The sequence below is a fragment of the Pelodiscus sinensis genome, chromosome 1 (assembly GCF_049634645.1).
Source record: "Pelodiscus sinensis isolate JC-2024 chromosome 1, ASM4963464v1, whole genome shotgun sequence".
Lineage (NCBI taxonomy): Eukaryota > Metazoa > Chordata > Testudines > Trionychidae > Pelodiscus > Pelodiscus sinensis.
The window spans coordinates 1,187,853-1,215,384 of NC_134711.1; the positions used below are offsets into that span (position 1 = coordinate 1,187,853).

The 27,532-nt window shown below is 47.9% G+C and overlaps 1 protein-coding gene across 2 annotated transcripts; it reads right to left on the minus strand.

The window, feature by feature from the left end:
- Positions 1 to 10,985: 10,985 nt before the first annotated feature.
- Positions 10,986 to 24,135, minus strand: LOC102452768 (uncharacterized). 2 transcript variants are annotated; one of them, XM_075924385.1, is made up of 2 exons: positions 23,937 to 24,135; positions 10,986 to 12,292 (listed from the first exon to the last, which is right to left on the minus strand). In XM_075924385.1, exons 1-2 carry the CDS (start codon positions 23,967 to 23,969, stop codon positions 11,720 to 11,722), a joined length of 606 nt encoding a protein of 201 aa, XP_075780500.1. In that variant the 5' UTR covers positions 23,970 to 24,135; the 3' UTR covers positions 10,986 to 11,719. The 2 variants fall into 2 exon arrangements, with proteins under 2 accessions (XP_075780500.1, XP_025037068.2); XM_025181283.2 differs by lacking the exon at positions 23,937 to 24,135 and adding an exon at positions 13,218 to 13,301.
- Positions 24,136 to 27,532: the final 3,397 nt, after the last annotated feature.

The window sequence follows — 27,532 nt, forward strand, 5'->3', positions numbered from 1 at the left end:
AATTAGGGTATTTACAACTTTCAGTAGCATTAGAAACTTTTTCACTTAACTGGCTAGGAGGAAGGTACTCCAGAAAGGCAGTTAGGTAGAATTCTACTTTACTCTGAAGCAGCTATTACCCCTCACTAAAGGAATTTGGAGAATAGCTCAACCTGAAAAATAGTGTGGTGCATTCTAACAATGTCTGTGAACTTCTGAGCAGAAATGCCCAAGGAAGGTGTTTCTCCTCACATGGGGGTGTCTACAGTCACTCCTTAGAAGTCAGGGGGCCTGAACACATTTCAGGCCAGCTGAGGAGCTTGTTCTTAGCGATTTGTTTGGAAGAACAAAGAGATTTCCATGGATACATCAACAGGTTTTGGTGATTCCCAAGGTTTGGAAAACCAAAGAGCCGCAGTGTTGACCCGGACTCAACTGGTTGGCAGGCAGAGGTTAAGTCCCGAAAGGAAAAGCTGTGATTACCATGATCTCAGCCATGTCGTGTGTGATAAAGATCTAAAATGCACCCAGAATCCGAGGTGTTTATCTTTTCAAAGTCATTGGTCGAAGGTTAAAGAGACTGGTTGGAAGGGCAGTTTAATAACAATGGACATGAGGTGTAGACCAAGGAAACAGGAGCAAAGACATAACCATGATCATACAGACTATGTCCCCTCCTCCTCTGTCTCTTGGGAACCATAGAAACCCCACTACAATAGTAATGGAGCTGAGAAATCTTTCTTCCACTACCACTTGTAGCTTCTCTTCACTCTGCCCCCTGCTGTGTGTTCCAGGTTTACCTGCATCCCACCGAGATGGCTTTCTCCAGCCTGTGCTATCCAGAATGCGGGGTGGCCCGGCCCAGCCCCGTCTCTGGTACCTGCAACGAGCCGTGCGTTCGGCAGTGCCCTGACTCCGAAGTGGTGATCAGACCCTCCCCGGTTGTGGTGACCCTCCCCGGACCAGTTCTCAGCACCTTCCCTCAGCAGAGTGAAGTGGCAGCTGTAGGAGAACCTGTGGTGGGAGCCGGCTACGGGGGCTCCTTCGCTAACGGGGGATTGTACGGCTATGGAGGCCGTTACGGAGGGTTGTTCGGTTATGGGGGTTATGGTTATGGAGGCCGTTACGGTTTTGGGGGATACCCAGGCTTTTACGGTTATGGGGGATACTGCGGCTACCCCGGCTTTTATGGTAACGGAGGGTTCTGGGGCTACCCAGGACGTTATGCTCATGGGGGATACTGTGGTTACCCAGGATATTATGGTGGATTATGTGGCGGATATGGGGGATATGGCCGCAGGTACCTTGGTGGATACTGTGGGCCTTGCTAAACCCAGCAGGACCATCCATGGCAGACCCAGGCAATGAACGGTCGGATACAGGTTCCCCCCTGAGCTTTGGGGCTTGGCTTTCAGATGTGCTGGGCAAACCTGGCTCCAGCTGAGCTCAGTGGGAGCTGTGTGTGCTCAGCCCCTGGGTCTGGAAGCCAGGCTGCATTGCTCCCCTCATGCTTCATGGCTCCTTCTGCTCCTGCTTTGCTAGCTACGTGCTGAGTCTCCTCCTGGCCTGTGGGCTCCGTCCGAGTGACACGCAGACTGCTCCCACTGACCCCGCCGGGTGACGGATATGGGGGCCCAAGGAAATGTCTCAGTGACACCGATTGTCCTTGTAAGTCCCAGTACGTGGTGGGAAGAGACGTTTCTGTCTAGGAGAACCAGGCCCGACATGTTCTACCCTTTCTGTCTACTCGCACCTTTAGCGCCTCCTCTTTCCCTTTGCTACGGCAGATGTACCACGGCGGCACTGTTCAGTCCCACGCTTGTGTTTTATTTTGTCTCAGATCCCACTGAGTGGGGTAAATGAAGTAACTTAAAATAGTTAGAAAGGGGACTTGCGTGTCAATCTCTGCAACAAAGCAAATGAATATCTGGTCTGAAATGTGCCCCGTTGAGGCGGATGATCAGTTGTAGCCCCTCTTGAAACTCTGTAAAACCTATTTTTCTGCTCTGTAGAATGTATTCCTGTGTGTATTGCCAACAGCATTTGCATTAAAAACTCTGCTGCATCATAACATGGGTCTTGTGGTTCTCCTTGCCCCTCCCCCTTGCTGAAAAATCGCTCTCGATGGAATTCCTCCTTGTTGAGCCAGCAGCACCAGACACTTCTGAAGAGGCACATTTTTAAGCCGGGCAGAGATAGGACAGTGCAGCCCTTTGAGTGGCTGAGAGTTTTCTGTAGACCCAGACCCCTTGTGGAGGAACCTGAGGGTGTATCTAGACTACAGGGTTTTTTCGAAAAAAGTGGCCTTTTTTCGAAAGAACTTCCCCTGCGTCTAGACAGCAGTTGCATTCTTTCGTAAGTAAATCGAAAGAACGCGGCAGTTTTTTCGATCGTGGTAAACCTCGATTTACAAATTACACTGATTGTCATTGTAGGTCCCAGTACGTGGGGGAAGTACTCTTTCGAGAAAAGATGCTTTTGAATGCAAATTGTGCTTTTTCAAAACAGAGCATCTAGACTCGCTTTCGAAAAAGCGGCTCGCTTTTTCGAAAAAATCTGCTTGTAGTCTAGACCCTCTCTTTCGAAAGAGGCTCGTAGTCTAGACGTAGCACTAGAGAGTTTCTTTCCAAACCCCAAATTAAAAATTGGAGGTGAATTTTTGGCAGCTCCCTAAGGGATTTGAATACCTAGGGTGTGTCTAGACTACAGGGTTTTGTCGACAAAAGTGGACTTTTGTTGACAAAACTAAACCTGCGTCTACACTACCGCTGAGTTCTGTCGACATAACATCGACAGAACTCAGCAGTTTTGTTGACGCTGATAAACCTCATTTTACGAGGAATAATGCCTTTTGTCGACAGAGTTCTGTCGACAGAAGGCATTATTGCATCTAAACTGTCCTTTGTGTCTACACTGCCATGTCGACAAAGCAGCTTGCTTTGTCGACAGAACTGAATGTAGTCTAGACGCTCTTTGTCGACAGAAGGTTTGTCGACAGTATCTGTCGACAAAACTTCTGTCAACAAAAGCCTGTAGTCTAGACGTACCCCTAGGCTCAAACCAAAAGGTTCTGGTGCCCCAAATCCATGTCTTGCGCAGAAAATCCAACTCTCAGTGTTGAAGCCATGAAGAAACCGATGCCTGTCCCTCGATAACAGAATAACATTGACGAACATCCTAACCCCTTCCCTTTGGTAAGAATCACAGGGAGTCAGTGCAAGATTCAGTCCTATTTTAAAAACCCCATTAACACATCGTCTGAATGGTTCTGGAGAGATAGAATCATAGAATCATAGAATACGAGGACTGGAAGGGACCTCGAGAGGTCATCGAGTTCAGTCCCCTGCCCTCATGGCAGGACCAAATACTGTCTAGACCATCCCTGATAGACATTTACTCTTCAATATCTCCAGAGATGGAGATTCCACAAACTCCCTGGGCAATTTATTCCAGTGTTTGACCACCCTGGCAGGTAGGAACTTTTTCCTAATGTCCAACCTAAACCTCCCTTGCTGCAGTTGAAGCCCATTGCTTCTTGTTCTGTCCTCAGAGGCCAAGATGGACTTGAATAGGATGTCCCTTGTTCACACACACACACACCCCATCCCGATGAAAGACTTGAGAGGCCCTTTGGGCCTGAAGGCCAGAGGAGTTCAAAGCAAAGTCTTGGTGACTCCTACGGGTGTAATTTTTACCTTTGTGTTTCCAACCGTTATTTGGTTTCTAACTGCCTGCAGGGTGAGTTGCTCATTGCCTCCTGCAGCTCTCTGTCCTCCGAACCCAACATGGGCCGGTGACATTCCGGGGCCCTTCTGCTGACTGTGCTGAAGCTGCAGGGGGTTACTCGGGAGCCGGGAATGGAACCTACCCCATGCCGTCCAGCATGGGGGTGAGTCCTCACTAGGGCTGGGTTTCTTACTGACTCTGCAACTTGCTCTCTCTGTAGCCTTCACCTCACTGGGCTTGTTTGCTCCATTCAACCAGCTCTAACACGCTCGATGATCAGACACGTCCTCACCTTGGAGGACTTCAAAGCCTTGCGGTGCCATAAAAGCTCTACGGCGCACAGTGTTGTATTACTGCATAATAGAATTTTTTTGTCGCATTCAATGGTTTTGGTTGACTTTGACAAACCAGCCGCCCTGTCCCAGAGCCCTTCTCCGAAAGCTGTTCCGGGGTGGGGGGTTGAGAGCTGCCTCCCGAGTCCTAGGCTCCCCGTGTCCCAGCCAGTCAGAAGCAGGAGAGAGGCCGCAGTGACCAATAGCTGCGGCAGCCTCCCTTGACAAGAGCTGCCTCCCTTGCCACACACACCGACCCCACATGGTTCCAGAGGTGCGGCCCAGAGTTCTTGAGAAAGCCGTGCAGTGCAGTGGTGACCCCTGATTTTGATGTTACTGGCGACACTGATGTGGCAGTGGTGAAGCCACAACTGGAGTAGTGTGTCCAGTTCTGGGCCCCCCACTACAGAAAGGATGTGGACGCATTGGAGAGGGTCGAAGGGAGGGCGACCAAAATGATGAGGGGGTTGGAGCGCATGAGCTACGAGGAGAGGCTGAGGGATTTGGGTTTGTTCAGTCTGCAGAAGAGCAGAGTGAGGGGGGATTTGGTAGCAGCCGGCAACTCCCTGAAGGGGGGTTCCAAAGAGGATGGAGAGAGGCTGTTCTCAGTGGTGACGGATGCAGAACAAGGAGCAATGGGCTCAAGTTGCAGTGGGGAAGGTTTAGGCTGAATATTAGGAAAAACGATTTCCCTAGGTGGGTGGGGAGGCACAGGGCTGGGTTCCCTAGGGCGGGGGTGGAATCTCCATCCCTAGAGGTGTTTATGTCCCAGCTTGACAAAGCCCTGGCTGTGTTGATTTAGCTGGGATTGGTCCTGCCTTGGGCAGGGGGCTGGACTCAATGATCTACATTTTAATTCATGCTGGTCATGAATCAGGGCAAGTCCCTTTGAAATCAATGGGTAACATTCCATTCCCTCCAGTAAGTTTCCTGGCAAGACTTTAAATCTAAAATTCCCCCTTTGGTAGGAGGATAGCACGATGCCTAAAATACAACTGTAGTCCAATTTAAAACTTTCAAACTGAGTATTAGCAGGGACTAAACTGGAGCGTGGACTTTTGTGATGGCGGCATGCCCAGGGGTGAATCTTACTCCAGGGTGAGTAAAGTTTGCCCTAACATTCGACCTTCATTTCGGTAACCAGTGCTCTCTCAGTGGACTGCCCATAATCAATTTGCTCCTGGGTTGTTAGGAGGCATGGCAGAGAGTGAAAGGAAGCAGAGCGCTTTTATTGAAAGACTATGTCTACACAGGCATGATCTTGCGCAAGAACTCTTTTGCAGAAGAGTTCTTGTGCAAAAACTCTTCCAGAAGAGACCATCTACACTGGCATGTGCGTTTGCGCAAGAGACGTGCTTTTGCGCAAGAGCATCCATGCCAGTGTAGACGCTCTCTTGCACAAGAAAGCTCGGGTAGCCATTTTAGCCATCGGGCTTTCTTGCGCAAGGAATTCATGTTGCCTGTCTACACTGGCCTCTTGCTCAAGAACAGTTGCGCAAAAGGGCTTATTCCTGAGCAGGAGCATCATAGTTCTTGCGCAAGAAGCACGGATTTCATACATTAGAACGTCAGTGGACTTGCGCATGAACTTGCAGCCAGTGTACACAGGCAGCACGTTTTTGCGCAAAAGTGGCTGCTTTTGCGCAAGATCACGCCAATGTAGAAACAACGAAAGGGTTTAAGACTTGGAACTGCTACACTACCAGAAATCCCCTCTCCATCTCCAAGCATTGAAGATATTGTGGTCTTGTGAAACAAAGCAGCTGAGTGAGTCCAGGACATAGCCTGGGAGAGATGAAAATGACACACTCTTGGTGAAGGAGGAGATGGCTGTGGGACGGGATTTGACATAACGTCTGACCAGTCATAAGCTCACAAATATGTGTCAACCACCATATTTTTTAAAGTACAGAAGCTGTGCCCGAAAGTGGGTTCCATATCCAGGGAAGAGGCCAGAAGCGTCTTGCTCTGATTTTAAGGTCCTCAGCCTCTTTGAAGAGTAAGCAACTGTGCTGATTTCTACCAAGGACACAACTGCATTTTCCAGGTTAAAATCTCTCCAAAAGCAAAAGCGCCCCCGAAACTAGCTCTGACTGCTGGTGTTCCTCTCATCCCGGAGGAGGGAAATGGAGGACAGTTGATCTTGGAAGGTTAAGGAACCCTTGCAGATCTGATCACAACTGCAGAGTCAGGGCTCTGCCCCATGCACACCTCCGTCAAACTGCTAGTAACTGAACCATACTCGTTTTTTAAAAAAAACACCTGATTCAATACAACGTTGGAATGAAAAGGAAAGAGCTCCACATTGAGGCTACGTCTAGACTGCAAGCCTCTTTCGAAAAAGAGCGTCTAGACTGCAAGCAGTACTTTCGAAAAAGCAAGCCGCTTTTTCGAAAGAGAGCACCCAGGCAGTCTGGATGCTCTCTTTCGAAAAAGCCCTGTTTGCATTCAAGAACGCCTTTTTTCGAAAGAGCACTTTCGAAAAAAGGCGTTCTTCCTCGTGAAATGAGGAGTCCCGCCGTCGAAAGAAAAGCCGCGTTCTTTCAATTTAATTTCAAAAGAACGCGGCTGTAGTCTAGATGCAGGTGAAGTGTTTTCGAAAAAAGGCTACTTTTTTCGAAAAAACCCTGCAGTCTAGACACAGCCTGAGTGGCCTTAAATCGTGACCTGATTAAGCAGATGACATGAAAGACCTTGGCCTCCATTTTGTGAAAGTGACTCTATGACTCATTTCAGAGGCATTCAATCCCAACCACAATCTCTTATTAGTGTACAGCCCTTTGTATGTGTGAAACACCATTGAGTGTTTGTGCGGCTTGGAGAACCTGAGTTCAGAAGAACGTCCAGTTTTAACATTCTTCTTATCCATATTTGATAGGCCCGGAAAAAGGGGAACAGTGAGGTGAAGGTCACATGGGGGCGTGTCTACACTGCACCCTTACCTCAAAATAAGTCACGCAAATTGCAGAGCTTATTTCGAGGTAATTTTGAAATAGCTTATTTCGAAATTTGGTGCTGTCTACATAGCACCACATTTTGAAATAAAGCACTATTCTGAAATCTCTCATAGCCCCCATGTAACGGGGTTTAGAGGGACGTCGGAATAGTGAGCCCGTTATAAGATGCAGTATAGCTATTTCGGGATACTTCCGGTATCCCAAAATAGCGCCACAGTTTAAACCGAGTCTCTGAGATCAGTTGCAGAAACAGAAATATTACCCTGTATTTTTGAGTCTTTCTACCATTGGCCTGGCTCTTGGTTAATCGATGTCACATGGTGTTGCAAGACAAGGTCAGTAAAATGTCTTTTAGGATCATGTTTGTCTCCTTGGATTTAAGCCTTAGCAATACAAATCTCTCAGATGTTGTGATCCACTTTATCTTTGGCTTGTGTATACCTAATGATAATGCTTCTCTGAAGGAGTTACAAGTGTGGTAGCATTGTAAATATCAAGACGGAGTTCAATCTTAAAAACTAGTTTTAAATCATACAGCATCAACTGCTGCGAAGCCACCAAACACACTGTGGCTGTGTCTAGACTGGCAAGTCTAGACTGGTAAGTTTCCGTCTACCCTGGCTGCTTGAATTTCCTCAAGAACACTGACGATCTCATGTAAGAAATCAACGCTTCTTGCAGAAATACTATGCTGCTCCCGTTCGGGCAAAAGTCCTTTTGCACAAAAGGGCCAGTGTAGACAGCTCAGATTTGTTTTGCGCAAAAAAGCCCCAATGGTGAAAATGGCGATCGGGGATTTTTTGCGCAAAAGCGTGTCTAGATTGGCCCGGACGCTTTTCCGCAAAAAGTGCTCTTGCGGAAAAGCATCCGTGCCAATCTAGATGCTCTTTTCCGCAAATGCTTTTAACAGAAAACTTTTCCGTTAACAGCATTTGCGGAAAATCATGCCAATCTAGACGTAGCCTGTGTGTGTTACTTCTACTCTCTTTAGAATCATGTCTCTCTAATAGGTCTCAGTAATGCAAGGGCAATGAATTCTTTCAGGTGTGTGAAATGAGATACATAGCAGGAGATCTCTTCAACATTGCCTTCTGTCAGCAGGCAGATAGTAACTATCCAAAGGCTTTACAAGCGTGCCCATTTCAAGGTTGTTCACGTGCACTGTGGGAATAAACACCACAGTTAGAATTCTCCCTGGGTCACCCTTTGGTTCAAGAAAATTTAATTCTCCTCAAGTGTGAATACACATCATCCCAACAACAACCTTTCAAGGCAGGTCGAGTGCAAAGCAAGACTCTCACAATTGTTCACTCAGCCATGTCCCACTCAGTCATACTAGTTATTTGAAATAATCTTGCTGTGTAGACGTACCTTGCCTCTTGGATGGCTATTTAGTTCAGGCCATGGTATAGAGATCCTGGCCCTTTGTGGGGACTCTGGCTACCGAAAGTCGGGGGGATTTCCTACAAGCAGTCCCCAACTTACGAACAGGTTACGTTCCGAACACCTGGTCGTAACTCGATTTCGTCATGAGTCGGAAATACCCTTTAACACACTGCCCGCGCTGTTCGAAAAATTTGACGTACATGGTTCTCAACTCGAAAATATTATAATGGGGTTAATGGGAGGTTGGTCGTAAGTACGGATGGTCGTAAGTCGGTGTGTTCGTACATCGGGGAATGGCTGTACGGTATCGTGTCTGTAACCAGCAGCCTCAAAAATAAATACATTTCCTCTGTATTCATTAGCTCTTCCACAGTTAGAATCATAGAATAAAATAATCAGAGGACTCGAAGGAATGTACCTCTAGAAGTCATCCAGGGTGCGTCTACACAGCAAGATTTAACTGAAAATAAGCTATGCAAATTGAGCTGTGTCGATTGTGTAGCTTATTTCAAAATTGGGAGCATCAACACGGCATTTATTTCGAAATAGAGCACTCTTCCCCCGACTTCCCTTACTCCTTGTACAATGAGGGTTACAGGAGTCAGAATAAGAAATCCTCCAGTTCGACAGTATTTCAACACTATTTCGAAATAACTGCCTGCTGTATAGACGCGGGCTAAGTTATTTCGGAATAGCGCTAGTTATTTTGAAATAATGTTGCTGTGTAGACGTACCCCTAGTCTGGTCCCCTGCACTCCTGGCAAGAGGACTATTTAGTCTAGATGGTGAGATCAGCAGCTCTGACATGACGTGACATCTAAGCACGAGACCTGTATGCAGTGCACCGGCTAGCGTCTGCATTTGTAGTTTTATAGCTTTCTATAAGAAAAAGCTGGTAACAGGCAACTAGACGTAACCCAGATCAGTTGGTTGGCCAGCATTTTTGTATAATGCTAGGGCTTCAAAATCAGTAAACGCACATTAAACCAACTTAATCTAGAGCCTTTCAGCTTTTAAATGACTCGGCCAAAACAGAAGTATTCCCTCCCTGTTGCATTCTCCCCTCCCCCTCCCCGAAAAGAAAGACTTCCACTGAAAATCAACATTTCCAAAGAACACAGAATCATAGAATCCCAGGACTGGAAGAGACCTCAGTAGGTTATCAAGTCCTATCCCCTGCCCAAAGCAAGACCAACCTTAACCCATCAAGTCTGGCTGGTGTTTGTTTACTAGGCTAGTGTAGAGATTGAAGGATCAAGCAGACGGACGTTATTCCCTTGGGCCATGTCTACACTAGGCGATTATTTTGAATTTACTAAATTTGACTTCTGGGCACCCGATTTCACAAATTCAAAGTTCTGAGTCCTCCCTACTAGGAAGAATCGAATAGAATCCAAGGTAGCGTGTCCACATTCACAGAGCCTGTCTCAGACTCAGAGCCTCAAGAAGCCTCTAGGGAGCAAAGGGAGTTCTCCTGGAGGCCAATTAATGTGAATTAGTGGCACTGGAGAGTCTACACTAGCGTTATTTCAGTCTTACAAGTTCGGGACTAACATTGCTCCTTGTGAAAAATAGGACTACAGCGTTCGAATTCTACGGCCCCTTATTCCGGAATAACGGGTTTGGTAGTGTGGATGCATCGCTTAGAAAAGCGACCTGGGGGGGTTAATTTCAGACTAAAGTAGACCAGGCCTTAGAGTGGGGAGGAAAGTGAATGGGATTCTCATGATCCTGTCCAGGTGTGAAAAAGCGGAAGGGACTAAAATCTATTCTTGTGCCAAAATCTGTTTTCCCAGCCCCAGCCCCGCCCCTCCCCCCTGCCTTGCTCCATCCAGCTGCAGCTCACTTTTCCCTTCCAGAATCCTGTCCCTCTCCCTCCCCCTCACTCTCCTAGCCCCGGGCCTGTCTGACCAGGAGGCCTAAACAAGAGAAGGGCCTAAGGCTATAGCCTTATTGGCTTAATAATTACTCCAGCCCTGCCTCGAGGCCTCTCTGTCCACTCTCCTATGGGGCACAGACCTTGTACCCCAAAGAAAGGTGTTTTCTGAATTCCTGGGGGGCTCAATCCTCAGTCTTGTTGTGGTCACTTAGGATGGGGGGAGGTGTTGGACCACTCCAGGTATCTTGCTTCACACTAGAGCAGTGTTTCTTAAACTGTGTTCCGGGGAACACCAGTGTGTTGCGAGGCAGTTGGAGGTGTACCACAGCAAACAACAGAGTTCAAAATGGCCGCTTTTTTTTTTAACTCAATTACTTCCCCCCCGACCTTTTTTTTTTTGCTCAACAAAAAATCCAATAATCCTTCGTGTTCCTCATAAAAAAAAAAAATTGTTTGGTGTTCCTTGGTCTTAAAAAGTTTAAGAAAACTTTTCCCTGAGCCACCGACCTTTGCAGATAGTTCAAAGCAAAGGAAAGACTCTGCTAAATCAGGCAGTGCTCAGAGGAACCCCAGCCTGGTGTCCAGGGTCTGCAGAAACCTCTCAGCCACTTCAAGAGCCGGGTGCAGAGCTTCAAAACGTGCAGCTTGACAACTGTCTACTGCTGCTGGCTCAACAGGGAGGAGTTTCGCCCTGAGTGATTTTCCAGCCAGGAGGGAGGCACAAGAAGAACCACAAGACCCATGTCATGATGCAGCAGAGTTTTTAATGCAAGTGAAATCAGCAGTACACACGGGAAGAAATTCGACAGAGCACAACTACAGAGCTACAACTAATCACCCGCCTGCAAAGGCCACATACCAGACAGGATGTAAATTATGCTATGCTACAGCTGCAGAGGTTGACACAAGAGTCTGCTTTATAGCAGGTCCTTTTTACCCCAGTCAGCAGGATCTGAGACAAAACAAAACACAAGCGTGGGACTGCGCAGCGTCTCCATGGCACATTTGCCGTAGCAAAGGGAAAGAGGAGGTGTTAAAGGTGCGTGTGGACAGAAAGGGTAGAACATGATGGGCCTGGTTCTCCCAGACAGCAACGTCTCTGCCCCCACGTACTGGAACTTACAATGACAATCGGTGTCACTGAGGGGTTTCCTCAGGCCCCCGTTTCCGTCACCCGGCAGGGTCGGTGGGAGCAGCCTGCGTGTCACTCAGAAGGAGCCCACAGGCCAGGAGGAGACTCAGCGCGGGGCTGGCAAAGCAGGAGCAGAAGGAGCCATGAAGCGTGAGGGGAGCAATGCAGCTTGGCTCCCAGACCCAGGGGCTGAGCACACACAGCTCCCACTGAGCTCAGCTGGAGCCGGGTTTGCCCAGCACGTCTGAAAGCCAAGCCCCAAAGCTCAGGGGGGAATCTGTATCCGGCCGTTCATTGCCTGGGTCTGCCACGGATTGTCCTGCTGGGTTTAGCAAGGCGCACAGCTTCCACTGCGGTACCTGTGGCACGACACCCCGGAACCGACTACTCCCCCGTAGCCATAAAAGCCTGGGTAGCCACAGTATCCCCCATTCCCATAATAGCCTGGGTAGCCGCAGTATCCCCCGTGAGCATAACGTCCTGGGTAGCCCCAGAACCCTCCGTTACCATAAAAGCCTGGGTAGCCGCAGTATCCCCCATAACCGTAACCTGGGTATCCCCCAAAACCGTAACGGCCTCCATAACCATAACCCCCATAACCGAACAACCCTCCGTAACGGCCTCCATAGCCGTACAATCCCCCGTTAGCGAAGGAGCCCCCGTAGCCGGCTCCCACCACAGGTTCTCCTACGGCTGCCACTTCGCTCTGCTGAGGGAAGGTGCTGAGAACTGGTCCGGGGAGGGTCACCACAACCGGGGAGGGTCTGATCACCACTTCGGAGTCAGGGCACTGCCGAACGCACGGCTCGTTGCAGGTACCAGAGACGGGGCTGGGCCGGGCCACCCCGCATTCTGGATAGCACAGGCTGGAGAAAGCCATCTCGGTGGGATGCAGGTAAACCTGGAACACACAGCAGGGGGCAGAGTGAAGGGAAGGGACAAGCGCTAATGGAAGAAAGGTCTCAAAGCTGGGTTACAATGAAGGTGTCAAATCCCCATCCATTCACACTACGCTGCCCTCCTAAGCAGCCACTTTGAGCATCTCTCAATGACTTTGTTTGGAGAACGCCGACTGGAATAAACGTAACTGTTTCTATGATAAGACACCTGAGAATCTGGGTCATTTTCAGGCATTTCTCAAAGACATCATGGCTGCGTCAGCACAGCTTTTCCTTTGTGGCATTAACGTCTGCATGCAAATCAGCTGAGTCTGGTAACACAATGTGTGGCTTTGGTTTTCCGAGCTTTAGAAGTCAGCAATACTTGCCGGTGAATAAATGGAAACTTTTTGTTTTTCCAAAGAAATCACTAAGGACAACTTCCTCGTTTTGGGAGAATGGACTCAGGTCCCCTGGTTTCTATGGAGAGGCACTGAGAATCCCTCACGTTGCTTGGTCTGTTTGCTCCGAAAAACGTAGGAATTGTGAGCGTGGATCAAGCCCTTGTCAGCTTAATCCAGTGTCATATCTCCAATAGTGGCCCTTTCTGGAATACCCTTGGAAATCATCCTCTTAATCCAATTCAGGGAAAAATGGTTAAGGATGTTTCTATGTTACTGACAAAATTTAAATACCCTAATTCTATGTCCAGGTTACAGGATGTATGTTTCTCATTTGCCTGTGTTGCTCTTCATGGCCACCCGTTAGCTGGAAATCGTGAATCAAAAAGCACCTGCAAATGTATAGCTGCTCCTGATAATTATGGAGGAACACCGTGATCCCTGATAAAAATCATAGCAAGGACATGGAAGAGTCAGGTCTAAAAGAAAATAGCCCCTCCTGTGGTATCACTAGGGTGAGAAAAAGATTGAGTTGAATTGGGCTTACCTGGTTCACCGAGGAGATGAAGTCCAGAGAAGTGTTGAGAAGAGTGTTGACTGGCGAGCTCTTTTATACCATTCCTAGGACAGCCTGGAGGAGCTGGGATGCTTTGTGGAGGAGTCCTAATTAGTTACCAAAGAAACTTGATTGCCTTTGTAAATCCTCCTTTGGTTGGAGCTGTTTGCCTCAGCGTTGGTGATTATTGGGCTAATCTCAGTCTCCCATGACATGACATGCATATTACATCAGTGTTCTTTCATCTTCTGCTGCATTGTGCTGACTTTATTGGGGCTGCAGTGGGGATGAATGTCAAGGTGATTCTGAAAGGCGTGAATAGCACACCTGGCTGGCATGGAAAGAATGCAGTTAGGTCCTTTCAGTCCGTGCTGGTCGTGATTGGTGGCATTGGCCGTTCATCCTACACCTACTAGGAGGAAGGAACCTCTTTTCAGAACTCTCATCATCCCCTTTCAACTGAACAGGCTCAAGTCCCTTTGAAACCAATGGGAATCATTCCTGATCCTAGAGCCTGTTTCCTGTTGGGTCTTTAAGTCTTAAATTCACCCTTTGCCAGGGGAATAGTACAGTGCCCGTGAACATAAGAACATCCGTACTGGGTCAGAACAAAGGTCCTTCTAGCCCAGTAGCCTGTCTGCCGACAGTGGCCAGCACCAGGTGCCCCAGAGAGGGTGGACCGAAGACAATGATCAAGTGATTTGTCTCCTGCCATCTCTCTCCAGCCTCTGATAAACAGAGGCCAAGGACACTATTTTATCCCCTGGCTAATAGCCTTTTATGGACCAAACCTCCATGAAATTATCTAGCTTCTCTTTAAACTCTATTATAGTCCTAGCCTTCACAGCCTCCTCTGGCGAGGAGTTCCACAGGTTGACTGCACGCTGTGTGAAGAAGAACTTTCTTTTAATAGTTTTAAATCTGCTCCCCATTATTTCCAGTGTCAAGATACTTTTTTTGAAATGAGCCGACTGCACACAGCATTCAAGATGTGGGCCTTTCGTGATGCCCCTTTGCCGATGGGGTGAATCTTACCCCAGGTTGAGTAAAATTTGACCTAACATTGGACCTCCCCTTGAGCTGCCTGGAGTCAATTTCCTCCTGGGTCATTGGGACAGAGGGCAGATAGTGAAAGAAATTAAAAAAGGGGTAAAGAATAAGACAGAGAATATCATATTGGCTCTGTATAAATCCATGGTAGGCCCATATCTTGAATACTGTCTGCAGTTGCCTCATTTCAAAAAAAGTATCTTGACACTGGAAATAATGAAGAACAGAGCAACAAAAAATATTAGTGGTTTGGAATGGCGGCCATCTGAGGAAAGATTAAGAAAACTGGTACTTTTCAGCTTAGAAGAGAGAAGACGAAGGGGGAGATAGGAAAGAGGGCTATAAAATTATGACACGTGTGGAGAAAGTAAAGAAGGAAACGTTATTTACTTGCTCCCCTGATACCAGAACTAGGGGGTCACAAATGAAAGTAATAGGGAGCAGGTTTAAAACAAACAGAAGTATTTCTTCAGACTACAGACAGTCCATCTGTGGAACTCCTTGCCAGAGGATATTGTGAAGACCAAAACTTTAACAGGGCTCAAAAAAGAACCATGAAGAATAGGTCCACCAATGGCTATTAGCCAGGCTGGGAAAGGTGTCCAAAGCCTCTGTCTGCGAAGGGCGACAAAGGAAGGATCCGTTGATGGGTCCCTGTTCTGTTCGTTCCTTGTGGGGCACCTGGCATTGGCCACTGTCGGAAGACAGGATACTTGGCTAGATGGATTTGGGGCCTGACCTAATCTGGCCGTTCTTATGTTCTTATGAAGCAGTGTCCTTTCACAGAAAGGTTTTAAGACTTGGAACCTGTACTCTACCAGAAACCATCTCTCCATCCAGTGATGGCTAGGCCACATGCCCCCAGGCAATTTATTCCATTTGAGAACCACGGGATGAATGTAACTTTACAAAGTCATGTTAAGGTTCTAATGTCATGACAACTGTCAGTGGATGATTCCTAGCCTCTGGGGCTGATATTGCGGTCTTATGAGACAGTGCAGCTGAGTGAGCCTGGCAGGAAGCCCAGGAGAGATGAAAATGACACATTCTTGGTGAAGGAGATGGCCTATAAAGTCATCATTGGTGTGGAAGAAGTGAATAAGGAAAAGTTATTTACTTATTCCCACAATATAAGAACTAGGGGTCACCCAATGAAATGAATAGGCAGCAGGTTTAAAACAAACCAAAGGAAGTTTTTCTTCGTGCAGTGCACAGTCAACCTGTGGAACTCCTTGCCGGAGGATGTGGTGGAGACTAGGACTTTAACAGGGTTCAAAAAGGAGCTAGGCAGATTCATGGAGGTTAGGTCCATCAATGGCTCATAGCCAGGATGGGTAGAAATGGTGTCCCTAGCCTCTGTTTTTCTGGAAATGGATGACAGGGGAGGGATTACGTGACGATTACCAGTTGTGATCCCTCCCTCTGGGGCATCTGGCATTGGCCACTGTGGGCAGACAGGACACTGGGGTAGATGGACCTTTGGTCTAAGCCAGTCTGGCCGTTCTTATGGGCTGTGGGATGGGATTTGATGTAACGACTGACCAGCCACAAAGCCTGTTGTAGAAAACATTCCTACCTGAACCAGAATGGTTTTTACACAAAACTCCGGTGCCCACGAAGGCTCATGATCCCATTGACATGTTTTGTTCATTTTTAAAATGCAACCAGACCATTGGCTGTTTTTTAAGTTTATCCCGCATGGACTAATTCGGCTCCTCCCTGAGGTTTTTACGTTGTACAAGCTCTCTCCAGCAGTGGGTTCCATATCCCAGGAAGCGGGTTTTGATTTAAACGTCCTCCGCCTCTTTGAAAGTGAAGCGTCCAAGGGAGCGAATTCATTTTCCAATTAAAAATCCCTCCACCTAAATGAACAGGGCCGTCCTTCCCCATACACAGAAGGGCCCTCTTAAATTTGGGGTACCACTGGGTCTTAATGTCCACCCACCTGCCTCTTCCTATCCCTTGTTCTGTGGCTTTGCTTTCTCTGGAGAGGATCTAGTGAATTTACAATTGAAAAGCCCCTCAGAGCTATGTGCAGAACATCAAACCTGTGAAAAAGCCGTTCAAGTGGTAATGAAACCATTTATTTAACCGGCATTTGCCAACCCCAAGTCTATCCTGTCAATTTCTGGACTTACCGTGTTAGTCGACAGGACGTGAGTTCAAAATTTGCTTTAAAAACATTTCCTGAGTGTGTTGCTGAAATTTATAAAATCAAACCTCTAAAAAATTATCCTTCCTCTCTCCCTCGGGCTGCTGTCGGGCACAGACGCACCAGTTTGATAGGACTGCCCAGGGCCCCTACATCTTAACAACGTCCCAGTCAATGAGCCCCTGAAACTAGCTCTGACTCCTGCTGGTCCTAGCGTGCCTTTTGGCTCTGATGAGGGAAATTATGAAGAATTGGTGACTGGTGACCGCTTCAGAGTCAGGGTCTTGCCTCACGCACGGCTCATTCAAGCTGCTAGTGACCAAACTGGGCCTCGCCACTGCACTTGGCGGTTCAATACTCCCATTGCGTGACAATGAAATAGCCCCAAATTGTGTGTCCTTAAATCAGTGTTTCTCAATCAGGGTTCCATGGGACCCTGGGGTTCTGCAGGCCATCGTCAGGGGTTCCACGAGAAATCGTGGAATAAATAAATAAATTTTTTTTTCTTACAATGTAGGGCTTACTTATATATAGAACAGCTCTTTACAAATACATTTTCTGGACAATAATTTAGGAGTAATTGAATTGTGCTCCCCGCTGTCAACTTTTTCTGGCCAAGTAAACGTTTTCATAGGTTGGGGTTCCTCGAGATATGAAAAATTATTTTAGGGGTTCCTCCATGGGAAAAAGGTTGGGAATCGCTACCTTAAATCATGACTTGATTAAACAGATGACACAAAAGACCTTGGCCTCCATTTTGTATAAAGTGACTCTATGACTCACTTCAGAGGCGTCTAATCCGAACAACAATCTCTTAATGTTTTAAGGATACAGCCTTTTCTACATGTGAAACACCAGAGAGGGCGTGGGAAGCTATAAAACCTTGTGGCCTGAGGATACTGAAGCATTTGAAGCCGTAACATTATTCCTACCTATAAATTTGATAGGCCTAGAAAAAGAGGGTCATTGAGGTGAAGGTCACAGGAGGAACAGTTGCAGATAAAGAACTACAACCATCTACTTCTGAGTCTTCCTACCCCAGGCGTGGCTCTCGGTTGATCCCTGTTACGTAGTGTTACAAGAGAAGGCTAGTAAAATGCTTGCATCCTGTTATGGAAGCATTAGCAATAAAAAAGTGTTCGATGCTGTGATTCCCTTTAACTGTGGCTTCTCTGTACCTGAAGTTAATGCTTCTCTAAAGGAATTACAAATGTGGTAGCATTGTAAATATTAATATCAAGTTCAGGCTTAAAACTCTTGTTTTTAAATCATAGCCTCAAATGCAGTGAAGTCATCAAATGCACATTGTGTGCTACTTTTTCTCTGCTTGGAATGGCACCACTTTCGTGGATCACAGGAACACAAAAGTAATGAAGTGTTTGTTGTTTGTGAAGTGAGTTGCAGAGTAGCAGATATCTTCAACATTACCTTCTTTATGCTTGAGGATAATAATGATCCAGAAGAATTAGAATCATAGAGTCATAGAATACTAGGACTGGAAGGGACCTCGAGAGTCATCGAGTCCAGTCCCCTGCCCTCATGGCAGGACCAAATACTGTCTAGACCATCCCTGATAGACATTTATCTAACCTACTCTTAAATATCTCCAGAGATGGGGATTCCACAACCTCCCTGGGCAATTTATCCCAGTGTTTAACCACCCTGACAGTTAGAAACTTTTTCCTAATGTCCAACCTAAACCTCCCTTGCTGCAGTTTAAGCCCATTGCTTCTTGTTCTATCCTCAGAGGCCAAGATGAACAAGTTTTCTCCCTCCTCCGTATGACACCCTTTTAGATACCTGAAAACGGCTCTCATGTCCCCCCTCAATCTTCTCTTTTCTAAACTAAACAAACCCAATTCTTTCAGCCTTCCTTCATAGGTCATGTTCTCTAGACCTTTAATCATTCTTGTTGCTCTTCTTTGGACCCTCTCCAATTTCTCCACATCTTTCTTGAAATGCGGCGCCCAGAAATGGCTACACTACTCCAACTGAGACCTAACCAGCACAGAGTAGAGCGGAAGAATGACTTCTCGTGTCTTGCTCACAACACACCTGTTAATGATTCCCAGAATCATGTTTGCTTTTTTGCAACACCATCACACTGCTGACTAGTATTAAGCTTGTGGTCCACTATAACTCCTAGATCCCTTTCTGAAGAGTACACATTTGATGGAGTACTGTGTCCAGTTCTGGGTGCCACATTTCAAGAAAGATGTGGAGAAATTGGAAAGGGTACAGAGAAGAGCGACAAGAATGATTAAAGGTCTAGAGAACATGACCTATGAAGCCAGGCTTCATGAACTGGGCTTGTTTAGTTTGGAAAAAAGAAGATTAAGAGGGGACATGATAGCGGTTTTCAAATATCTAAAAGGGTGTCACAAGGAGGAAGGAGAAAATTTGTTCCTCTTGGTTTCTGAGGACAGGACAAGGGCTTATAGTAATGGGCTTAAAGTGCAGCAGGGGAGGTTTAGATTGGACATTAGGAAAAAATTCCTAACTGTCAGGGTGGTCAAATATTGGAATAAATTGCCAAGGGAGGTGGTGGAATCTCCCTCTCTGGAGATATTTAAGAACAGGTTAGATAGACATCTGTCAGGGATGGTGTAGGTGGAGCTTGGTCCTGCCTTGAGGGCGGGGGGCTGGACTCGATGACCTCTTGAGGTCCCTTCCAGTCCTATTATTCTATGATTCTATGATGGTCATTTCTGTTGGCTCATTGGGTTAGGGGTATGACCTTTAATTAGGGTGCGCGAAGTTATGGGTTTCAAGTCTGGATGAACCTCACCTTTCATGGGGTTCCACAGGGATCCGTTTTGGGACCGGTGCTGTTCAAGATCTTTGTCAATGATTTAGATATTGGCATAGAGAGTACACTTAGAAAATGCGCGGATGATATCAGAATGGTAGAGTTAGGAAGAGCTTTGGATGATGGGATTATCATTCAAAGTGATCTGGACAAATGGGGAAAATGGTCTGAGGGAAATCATGGAAGGGATCCTCAAGAAATACATTTTGAAGCACTTGGAAGAGGGGAAAGTGATCAGGAACAGTCAACATGGATTCACTCAGGGCAAGTCATGCCTGAAAACCTGATTGTCTTTTATGAAAAGGTAACTGGCTCTGTGGATATGAGGAAGGCGGTTGACATGACATACCTTGACTTTAGCAAAGCTTTTGATACGGTCACCTCCAGTATTCTTGCCAGCAAGTTAAGGAAGTATGGACTGGATACACAGACTGTAAGTGGATAGAAAGCTGGCTAGGCTGTCAAGCTCAATGGATCATGATCAACGGCTCGATGTCTGGCTGGTGGTTGGTATCAAGCAGAGTGACCCAAAGGTCAGTTCTGGGGCTGGTTTTGAGGGGATGATTTACAACTTCAGGAAGTTTCTCAGATGACCTGAGGCTAGGGAGAAAGGTAGGTACGCTGGCGGGTAGGGATTGGGTCCAGAGTGACCTAGACAAATTGCATTGTTGGGCCAATGGAAATCTGATAAGGTTCAACAAGGAAAAGCGCAGAGTTCTGCCCTTGGGACAGAAGAATCCCAAGCATTGGTACAGGTGGGGACCAACTGGCTAAGCGACAGTTCAGCAGAAAATGACCTGGAGATTATAGGAATGAGAAGCTGGATTTAGGTTGACAGACTGCCCTTGTAGCCAAGAATGCTAACGCCATGTTGGTGTGCATTAATAGGAGCATTGCCAGCAGATCTAGGGAAGTGATTATTCCCCTTTATTCCACACTGATGAGGACACATCTGGAGTATTGCATCCAATTCTCCCCCCCCCCATTACAAAAGGGATGTGGATGCATTGGAGGAAGTCAGCAGAGGGCAACAAAAATGAGTAAGGTGCTGGAGCACATGATTTATGCAGAGAGGATGAGGGTTTTGAGCTTATTTACTCTACAGAAGAGAAGAGTGAGGGGGGATTTGGTAAAAAGTCTTCAACTTCCGGAAGGGGGGTTCCAAAGAGGATGGAGAGAGGCTGTTCTCAGTGGTGGCAGGTGGCAGAACAAGGAGCAATCGGCTCAAGTTGCAGTGGGGGAGGTCTAGGTTGGAGATTAGGAAAAACGATTTCCCTCGGAGGGTGGGGAAGCGCTGGGCTGGGTTCCCTAGGGAGGGGGTGGAATCTCCATCCCTAGCGGTGTTTAAGGCCTGTCTGGACCAAGCCCTGGCTGGGATGATTGAGTTGGGGTTGGTCCTGCTTTGGGCAGGGGGTTGGACTCGATGACTCCTCAGGTCTCTTCCAACCCTGGAATTCTAGGATTCAATGAAAGGGCCATACTGGATTCCTTTCATAACTGCCACTTGTGTTTCAGCTTGATATTCATTGTCACTGCAGCACCAATAAAGTCAATGAAAGGACACGAGAAATGTACTTGGCCTTTGCAATTTGAAGATGAAAGAAAGCATAAAAGTGCAACGTGCGTGTCCCGCCCGCTGAGGCTGAGATTATCTCAGTAATCACCAACGCTGAAGCAAACGGCTCCAGCCAAAGGAGGACTTACGAAGCAATCACATTTGTTTGGTAAATAATTTGGCCCTCTTCCACAAAGCATCCCAGAGCCTCCAGGCCACTGTAGGAATGGTATAAAAGAGCTCTCGACGGAGGGCTCTCATAAACACTTCTCTGAACTTCGTCTCCTCAGTGTACCAGGTAAGTCCAATTTTTACTCAGTCTTTCAAACGCTAATCATACCTCAATAGAGGAGATTTTCCTTTAGGACTGAATGATTTTCATCAGGCATCAGGATGTTCTTCCATAATTATCTTGTGCAGCTTTTTCAGGGGCTTTTGGTTACATGGTTTCAAGCAGGTGGCCACTCAAAGCAATATATGCATTTGAGAATCATTCTTCCTTTTAACTGGATGCAGAATGAGAGTATTGAAACCTTTGAAGTATCTTTAGAAACTCCTTTAACCATTTGTCACTGAACTAGATTAGAAGGATGATTGCCCAGGGAACTCCAGAAAGGGCCGATTCATTGGTCTTCTACGTTATTCTGAAGCAGCTGTTACTTCTCACTATTGAAGACATGAGACTGGATTAAGCTGACCAGGGTTTGAGCCAGTATCGGAATTCCTATGTTCTTCTGAACAAAAGGACCATGGAAGATGCTTCTCCCCACACTGTGTGATCTGGGGTTGGTCCATAGAATTTGGGGGATGTGAACCCATTTTAACCCAGTTAAGGAGCATGTCCTCAGAGATTTGTTTGGAAAAACTAAAAGTGTCTGTTTATTCATCAGCATGTGTGAATAGCCATGAGGCATAGAATAAGGAAACAGGAACAAATACATGGCCATTAATATAGGGGATTTGTCCCCTCCTCTTTTCTCTCGAGCACCATGGCTTCCCACAGCAATAGTAACCAAGCTTTGAAATGTTTCTTCCACTGGCACTTGTATCTTCTCTTCACTCTGCTCCCTGCTGTATGTTCCAGGTTCACCTGCATCCCACCGAGATGGCTTTCTCCAGCCTGTGCTATCCAGAATGCGGGGTGGCCCGGCCCAGCCCCGTCTCTGGTACCTGCAACGAGCCGTGCGTTCGGCAGTGCCCTGACTCCGAAGTGGTGATCAGACCCTCCCCGGTTGTGGTGACCCTCCCCGGACCAGTTCTCAGCACCTTCCCTCAGCAGAGCGAAGTGGCAGCCGTAGGAGAACCTGTGGTGGGAGCCGGCTACGGGGGCTCCTTCGCTAACGGGGGATTGTACGGCTATGGAGGCCGTTACGGAGGGTTGTTCGGCTATGGGGGTTATGGTTATGGAGGCCGTTACGGTTACGGGGGCTTGTGGGGCTACCCAGGCTTTTATGGGAATGGGGGATACTGCGGCTACCCAGGCTTTTTTGGGAATGGGGGGTACTGGGGCTACCCAGGACGTTATGCTCATGGGGGATACTGCGGCTACCCAGGCTTTTATGGTAACTGGGGGTACTGTGGTTACCCAGGATATTATGGTGGATTATGTGGTGGATACGGGGGATATGGCCGCAGGTACCTTGGTGGATACTGTGGGCCTTGCTAAACCCAGCAGGACCATCCGTGGCAGACCCAGGCAATGAACGGCCGGATACAGATTCCCCCCTGAGCTTTGGGGCTTGGCTTTCAGACGTGCTGGGCAAACCCGACTCCAGCTGAGCTCAGTGGGAGCTGTGTGTGCTCAGCCCCTGGGTCTGGGAGCCAGGCTGCATTGCTCCCCTCACGCTTCATGGCTCCTTCTGCTCCTGCTTTGCCAGCCCCACGCTGAGTCTCCTCCTGGCTTGTGGGCTCCTTCTGAGTGACACGCAGGCTGCTCCCACCGACCCCGCTGGGTGACGGAAACAGGGGCCTGAGGAAACACCTCAGTAACACCGATTGTCATTGTAAGTTCCTGTATGTGGGGGAGAAAAGAGATATTGCTGTCCAGGAGAAAATCTTGTCTGAAATGTGCCTCTTTGGGGTGGGTGATCAGTTGTAGCCCTTCTTAAACTCTGCAAATACCTTTCTTCCTGTTCTATTGAATTCCTTCCTGTGCGTACTGACAATTCCATGTGCATTAAAAACCCTTCTGCATCATAATATCAGTTTTCTGGTTTTCCTTGTTCCTCCCACCATCTGGAAAAATCACTTTGGAGAAAATCGCTCCCTGTCGAGCTGCTCACACCAGGAACTTCTCGCATTTCAAATTTTGAAGCCCTGCAGTCTTTGGAGAGCCCAGTCCTTGTGGGCTGCGGTTCCTTCTCGAATCGCCTGTTTTAGCAGAGTCTCTCTTCTCCTTTGAACTATATGCAGCTGGAACCCCCTTTTTCCTCCCCGGGTTACTCAGGAGCAGGTCACACTCACAGGTGTGCCTGGGCGCCTGATGGTTTTAACATGCAAGGAGATCCTGAGCACCCCAGTGGTGACGCTGTTTAGCTGGGGATTCTCTATCTACTGCCTCTTGCTGCAGCCTCTTGCTCATAAAGAACATATAATGGCAATGCCTTCACCTGGCTGGCCCTGTACACAGTTAATGGTATGCCTTGGGAGCCTCCAGGAATAAAATTATTCCAGCAATAATCTGGACCTAACTCCAGGATAACAATTATAAATAATATACATCTAAAATGAACACACCTTTACTTAACAACTTCAAGAAACAGAGTTTAACAGATTCACAGTGAATAAAATCAATGAACAAAGTACACAGAAGTAATAGGAACTTATCTCGCTGGCATTTGCACTGCCACCATCTATCCCACCCCAGAGCGTGCCCCCCTCTGGACTCAGAGTCCCAGACTCTTGCTTGTGTGGGCGGGCTTGAAGATCCGCACCTGGAGTGGAGGTTCTCTGTAGGTTGTGAGTGTGTTAGTTCCAGCTGTGCAGCCAGCTGCCAACTCCCTCTGCCGCTAGAGCAGGCTCCACCAGACGCCAGCCGTTCTGGGTCACTGGGCTGGCCGCTCTGCCTCTCTTTGGACCCAGAGTTAGTCTCTATCTCTGAGGTCTGTCCCAGGCAGCACTTTCCCAAAGAGCCCAGTTACTTACAGCCTCCTTCTGTGTGCTGGTCTGTGTAGCCATTCCCAGCCAGGGGCTCTCCCCTCTAGCGCAGTCAGCTGCCCCAGAAGCAGCCTGCTAGATCCAAGCCCCACAGGCTCACAGTCCCAGGCTGTAGCTGCAACATAACAGCTCCTGGACGGCATAATGCTCCTCCACAGCAGCCTGGCTCCTTTGTCCCAAAATGGAGAATCCCCCAGACTGCCCCTGAGACTCTCTCTCCACATGCCCAGACAAGCTCTCTCTTCCTCAAGGGCTCATGGGAGTTGTAGTCTCTAGGGCTAGAATGCAGCACATAGTATCTTTCCAGAAAAAGTCAGAGGCACCTTTAGTAAGGGAACTGCACAATGATCAGTGGCTCGGGGAAGCACCTGTTTTGATGCGAGAGGACCTTGTAGCATAGACATCCTAGCTTGTGCCCTATGTGACCACAAGCCTACAGGTCGAGCCCCCAGGAATCCTGGGACCAGCCTGGGAGGGATGACGAGGACACTGGAAGGTGGAAGGAGAGACCTTGAGATGGGGATTGCTCTGTGCCAAGGGAATGTGAGCCAGGACTCAGATCCTGACTCAGATCATGTGACTGAGCAGTATATAAGCCAGGAAGGTTTCCACCGGAGCAGGACCATTCCCTGCTTTCAGAGAGGATACAGCCTACCAAGCAAACCAGTGTTGTGAGTGCTCCCCCGTGCAGTGGGATGCGGTGGGATAGTTTTGATGGATTGTACATCTCAAGAGTCAACGAGAGGAATGTTAAGTATTTAGACTGCTTGGCCTAGGCACTGACTCCTTGGGGGCTGTCTGGCTGGAGCTTCCACGGGGAAAAATGAAAGGGTTCTCCTCACTCGTTGTCTGCCAAGCTCCCCCTTCTCCTATACCACCTCTTGCCTGTCAATGCCCCACTGACTAAACTCCTCCGCTTCCCTCCCAGCTCCTCCTGCCTGCCAAGAGCCATTTTTTCACAGCTTCAGGACACTCTGGGAAGAAGGGAGGGAAGGAGGGGAGGAGCAGGGATGGGGCGTGCTCAGAGGAGGTGTAGAAGAGGCAAGGTGGGGTCTTGGGAAAAGGGGTGGAGCTGGAGTGGTGCCTGGGTGTGTCAGGGACCCCCCTGGCTAGAGAGGAACTTGGCGCCTGTGCTTCTCAAAGCCAGGATGGCCTGTTTTAGTAGAGTGTTTCCCTTCAATGACTTAGTCCGGGTCCACACTGGCAGAGAAAATCGATGCAAGATACGTAATTCCAGCGTAGTTGAAGTTCACATATCTTGCACTGATTTTCTGAGGCAGCCCCATAGCGGGCTCCCGTTGACTGCCCTTACTCCTCGCGTCAGCTTGGGCTTGGAGTGAGGAGTTCCAGTGCCAATGGGGGCACCTTCAGCCTTTGATTTAGCTGGCCTTTACTAGACCCACTAAATCGAGCCCAGGAGGAATGATCACCAGAGTGTCGATCCTCCAGCAAGTGGAGACGTGGCCATTGGCAGATTTTCATGTTCTGAATATAAGTTGTGTCTTTGATTTCAAGAAGACCAATAACTTGGTTCATTTTAAGCCTCTGGGGGAGTGTGACAGGGTGGACTAGGCCCCAATATCCCTGATGGAGGCCTTTCCACACTCTGCCCAGGAACAGGAGCAGAAGAGAGGTCCTCCAAGCAGAATAGAGTGGCAGCATGTGCTGCAGCCAATCAAGGCGCAGCAGACCCATATAAAAGAAGCTGCTGAGCCAGGGTTTGGCAGTTCCTTCCTGGAGCTCAACCCATGCAGACCAGCAGCACTCTGGACAGCTCCGAGCGGGAGCTGGACTTCAGACGTGGTCAGAACCAGGTCCTGCGGGTGAAGACTAGCCAGTCAGCCAAAAGCAATCCTTGCAGAACCCTGGACAGGGAGGACTTGACCACAAGGCCCAAGAAAAAGGGCTGGACAGAGCAGCTTCCCGGGGAAGTGGCCCAGGGAACGTGACAGCAACCAACCTCTTTGAGACTCAGTAGGTCACTGCTACTTACAGGGTCCCTGAGCTGGGACCCAGAGGAGTGGGCCCCCCCCCCCCCAACTCCCAGAAGCCACAACAGGGGGTAAGAAGAAGCTGGGTCCCTGGCCACATTCCGGACACTTCCTCTCCTGTAGACAGCCAGGTCGAGAGACTACAAGACTCCCCTGGGCCACTGAGGGGTGCTCACACTAGAGGCATAGCCCTTTACAGGGAGTCTTTGTAGGACTGTGATACAAATTTTTGTTAGAAAGAGAAATGAAGCCACCGCATCATGTGGGTACTGCCAGATTCACTCCGGACCAAGTCGGGCAACTTCTTCCTGGCGGTATGAAGAGATTCCTGCCTAGAACGTTCATTCAGTACAAGCATCTCATGGTTCTTCAGGGAACTGAGACTCACTGCCCTCCCTATTACTAGCTCTCTGTGTACCATGGCTTGATATTGCAGGAACTGTAGCCAAAAAGATTCCATTTCCCATTCCCTTTGGCTGTGTCTAGACTGGCCAGTTTTTCCTGAAAATCAGCCGCTTTTCCGGAAAAACTTGCCAGCTGTCTACACTGGCCGCTTGAATTTCTGCAAAAGCACTGACTTCCTACTGTAAGAAATCAGTGCTTCTTGTGGAAATACTATGCTGCTCCCGTTCAGGCAAAAGTCCTTTTGCGCAAAACTTTTGCGCAAAAGGGCCAGTGTAGACAGCTCGGATTTGTTTTCCGCAAAAAAGCCCCGATCGTGAAAATGGCGATTGGGGCTTTTTTTGCGCAAAAGCGCATCTAGATTGGTAGGGACGCTTTTCTGCAAAAAGTCCTTTTGCGGCAAAGTGTCCGTGCCAATCTAGACGCTCTTTTCGGAAAATGCTTTTAACAGAAAACTTTTCCGTTAAAAGCATTTCCGGAAAATCATGCCAGTCTAGACGTACCCTTTTTGTTCAACCTTTTTGTGGCTCTCAGCTCCCAAACGATGAACATGTTCCTCTGATCCGTTTTTGTATTTGACAACATAAAAGTGAAAAATTTCTAGCCCAACTGGCCTCTTTAAAAACATGCTACAGTTCAGGTAGTGAGGGGAGATGTAGCCACTGGCTATGGGTTTTCGTTCAGAGCAATACAGAAGAATAGTCCATACCCAGGGACCCTTTCTTGGGCCAGAAGATTTTGGGCATTGGTACAGCACACCAGGCCTCTGACTCACATTGGTTTATTCCAGAACCTTCCCACAGTGATTTTAAGAAACACAACAGAACATAGTTGGTCTGGAATCAACTGCCCATCAAGGAAGTTTTTCACTATCCCCTGCCACTTGGATCTATCTCCATTGTTGGACTATACCCTGAAGCCCAGGAGTTTACATCCTTGCCAGACTCAAAGAAATGCTTAAATCCACTTCAGTCTCCATCTGCTCCAGATTGCTGCTGGACCTATTCAGTCCATGGCCATGTCTAATGATGTGAGGTGAGAATATTCTCTGGAGAACGAGAACATTCTGAGAATATTCTCCAAAAGATTATTTCCTGATAATTTTTGAGAATTTTCTAATTTTTCATTTCCTCTTGAAATAATATATTGTATTCAACCTTTAGAACACCCTGAATGTTGAAGAGCTTTCTT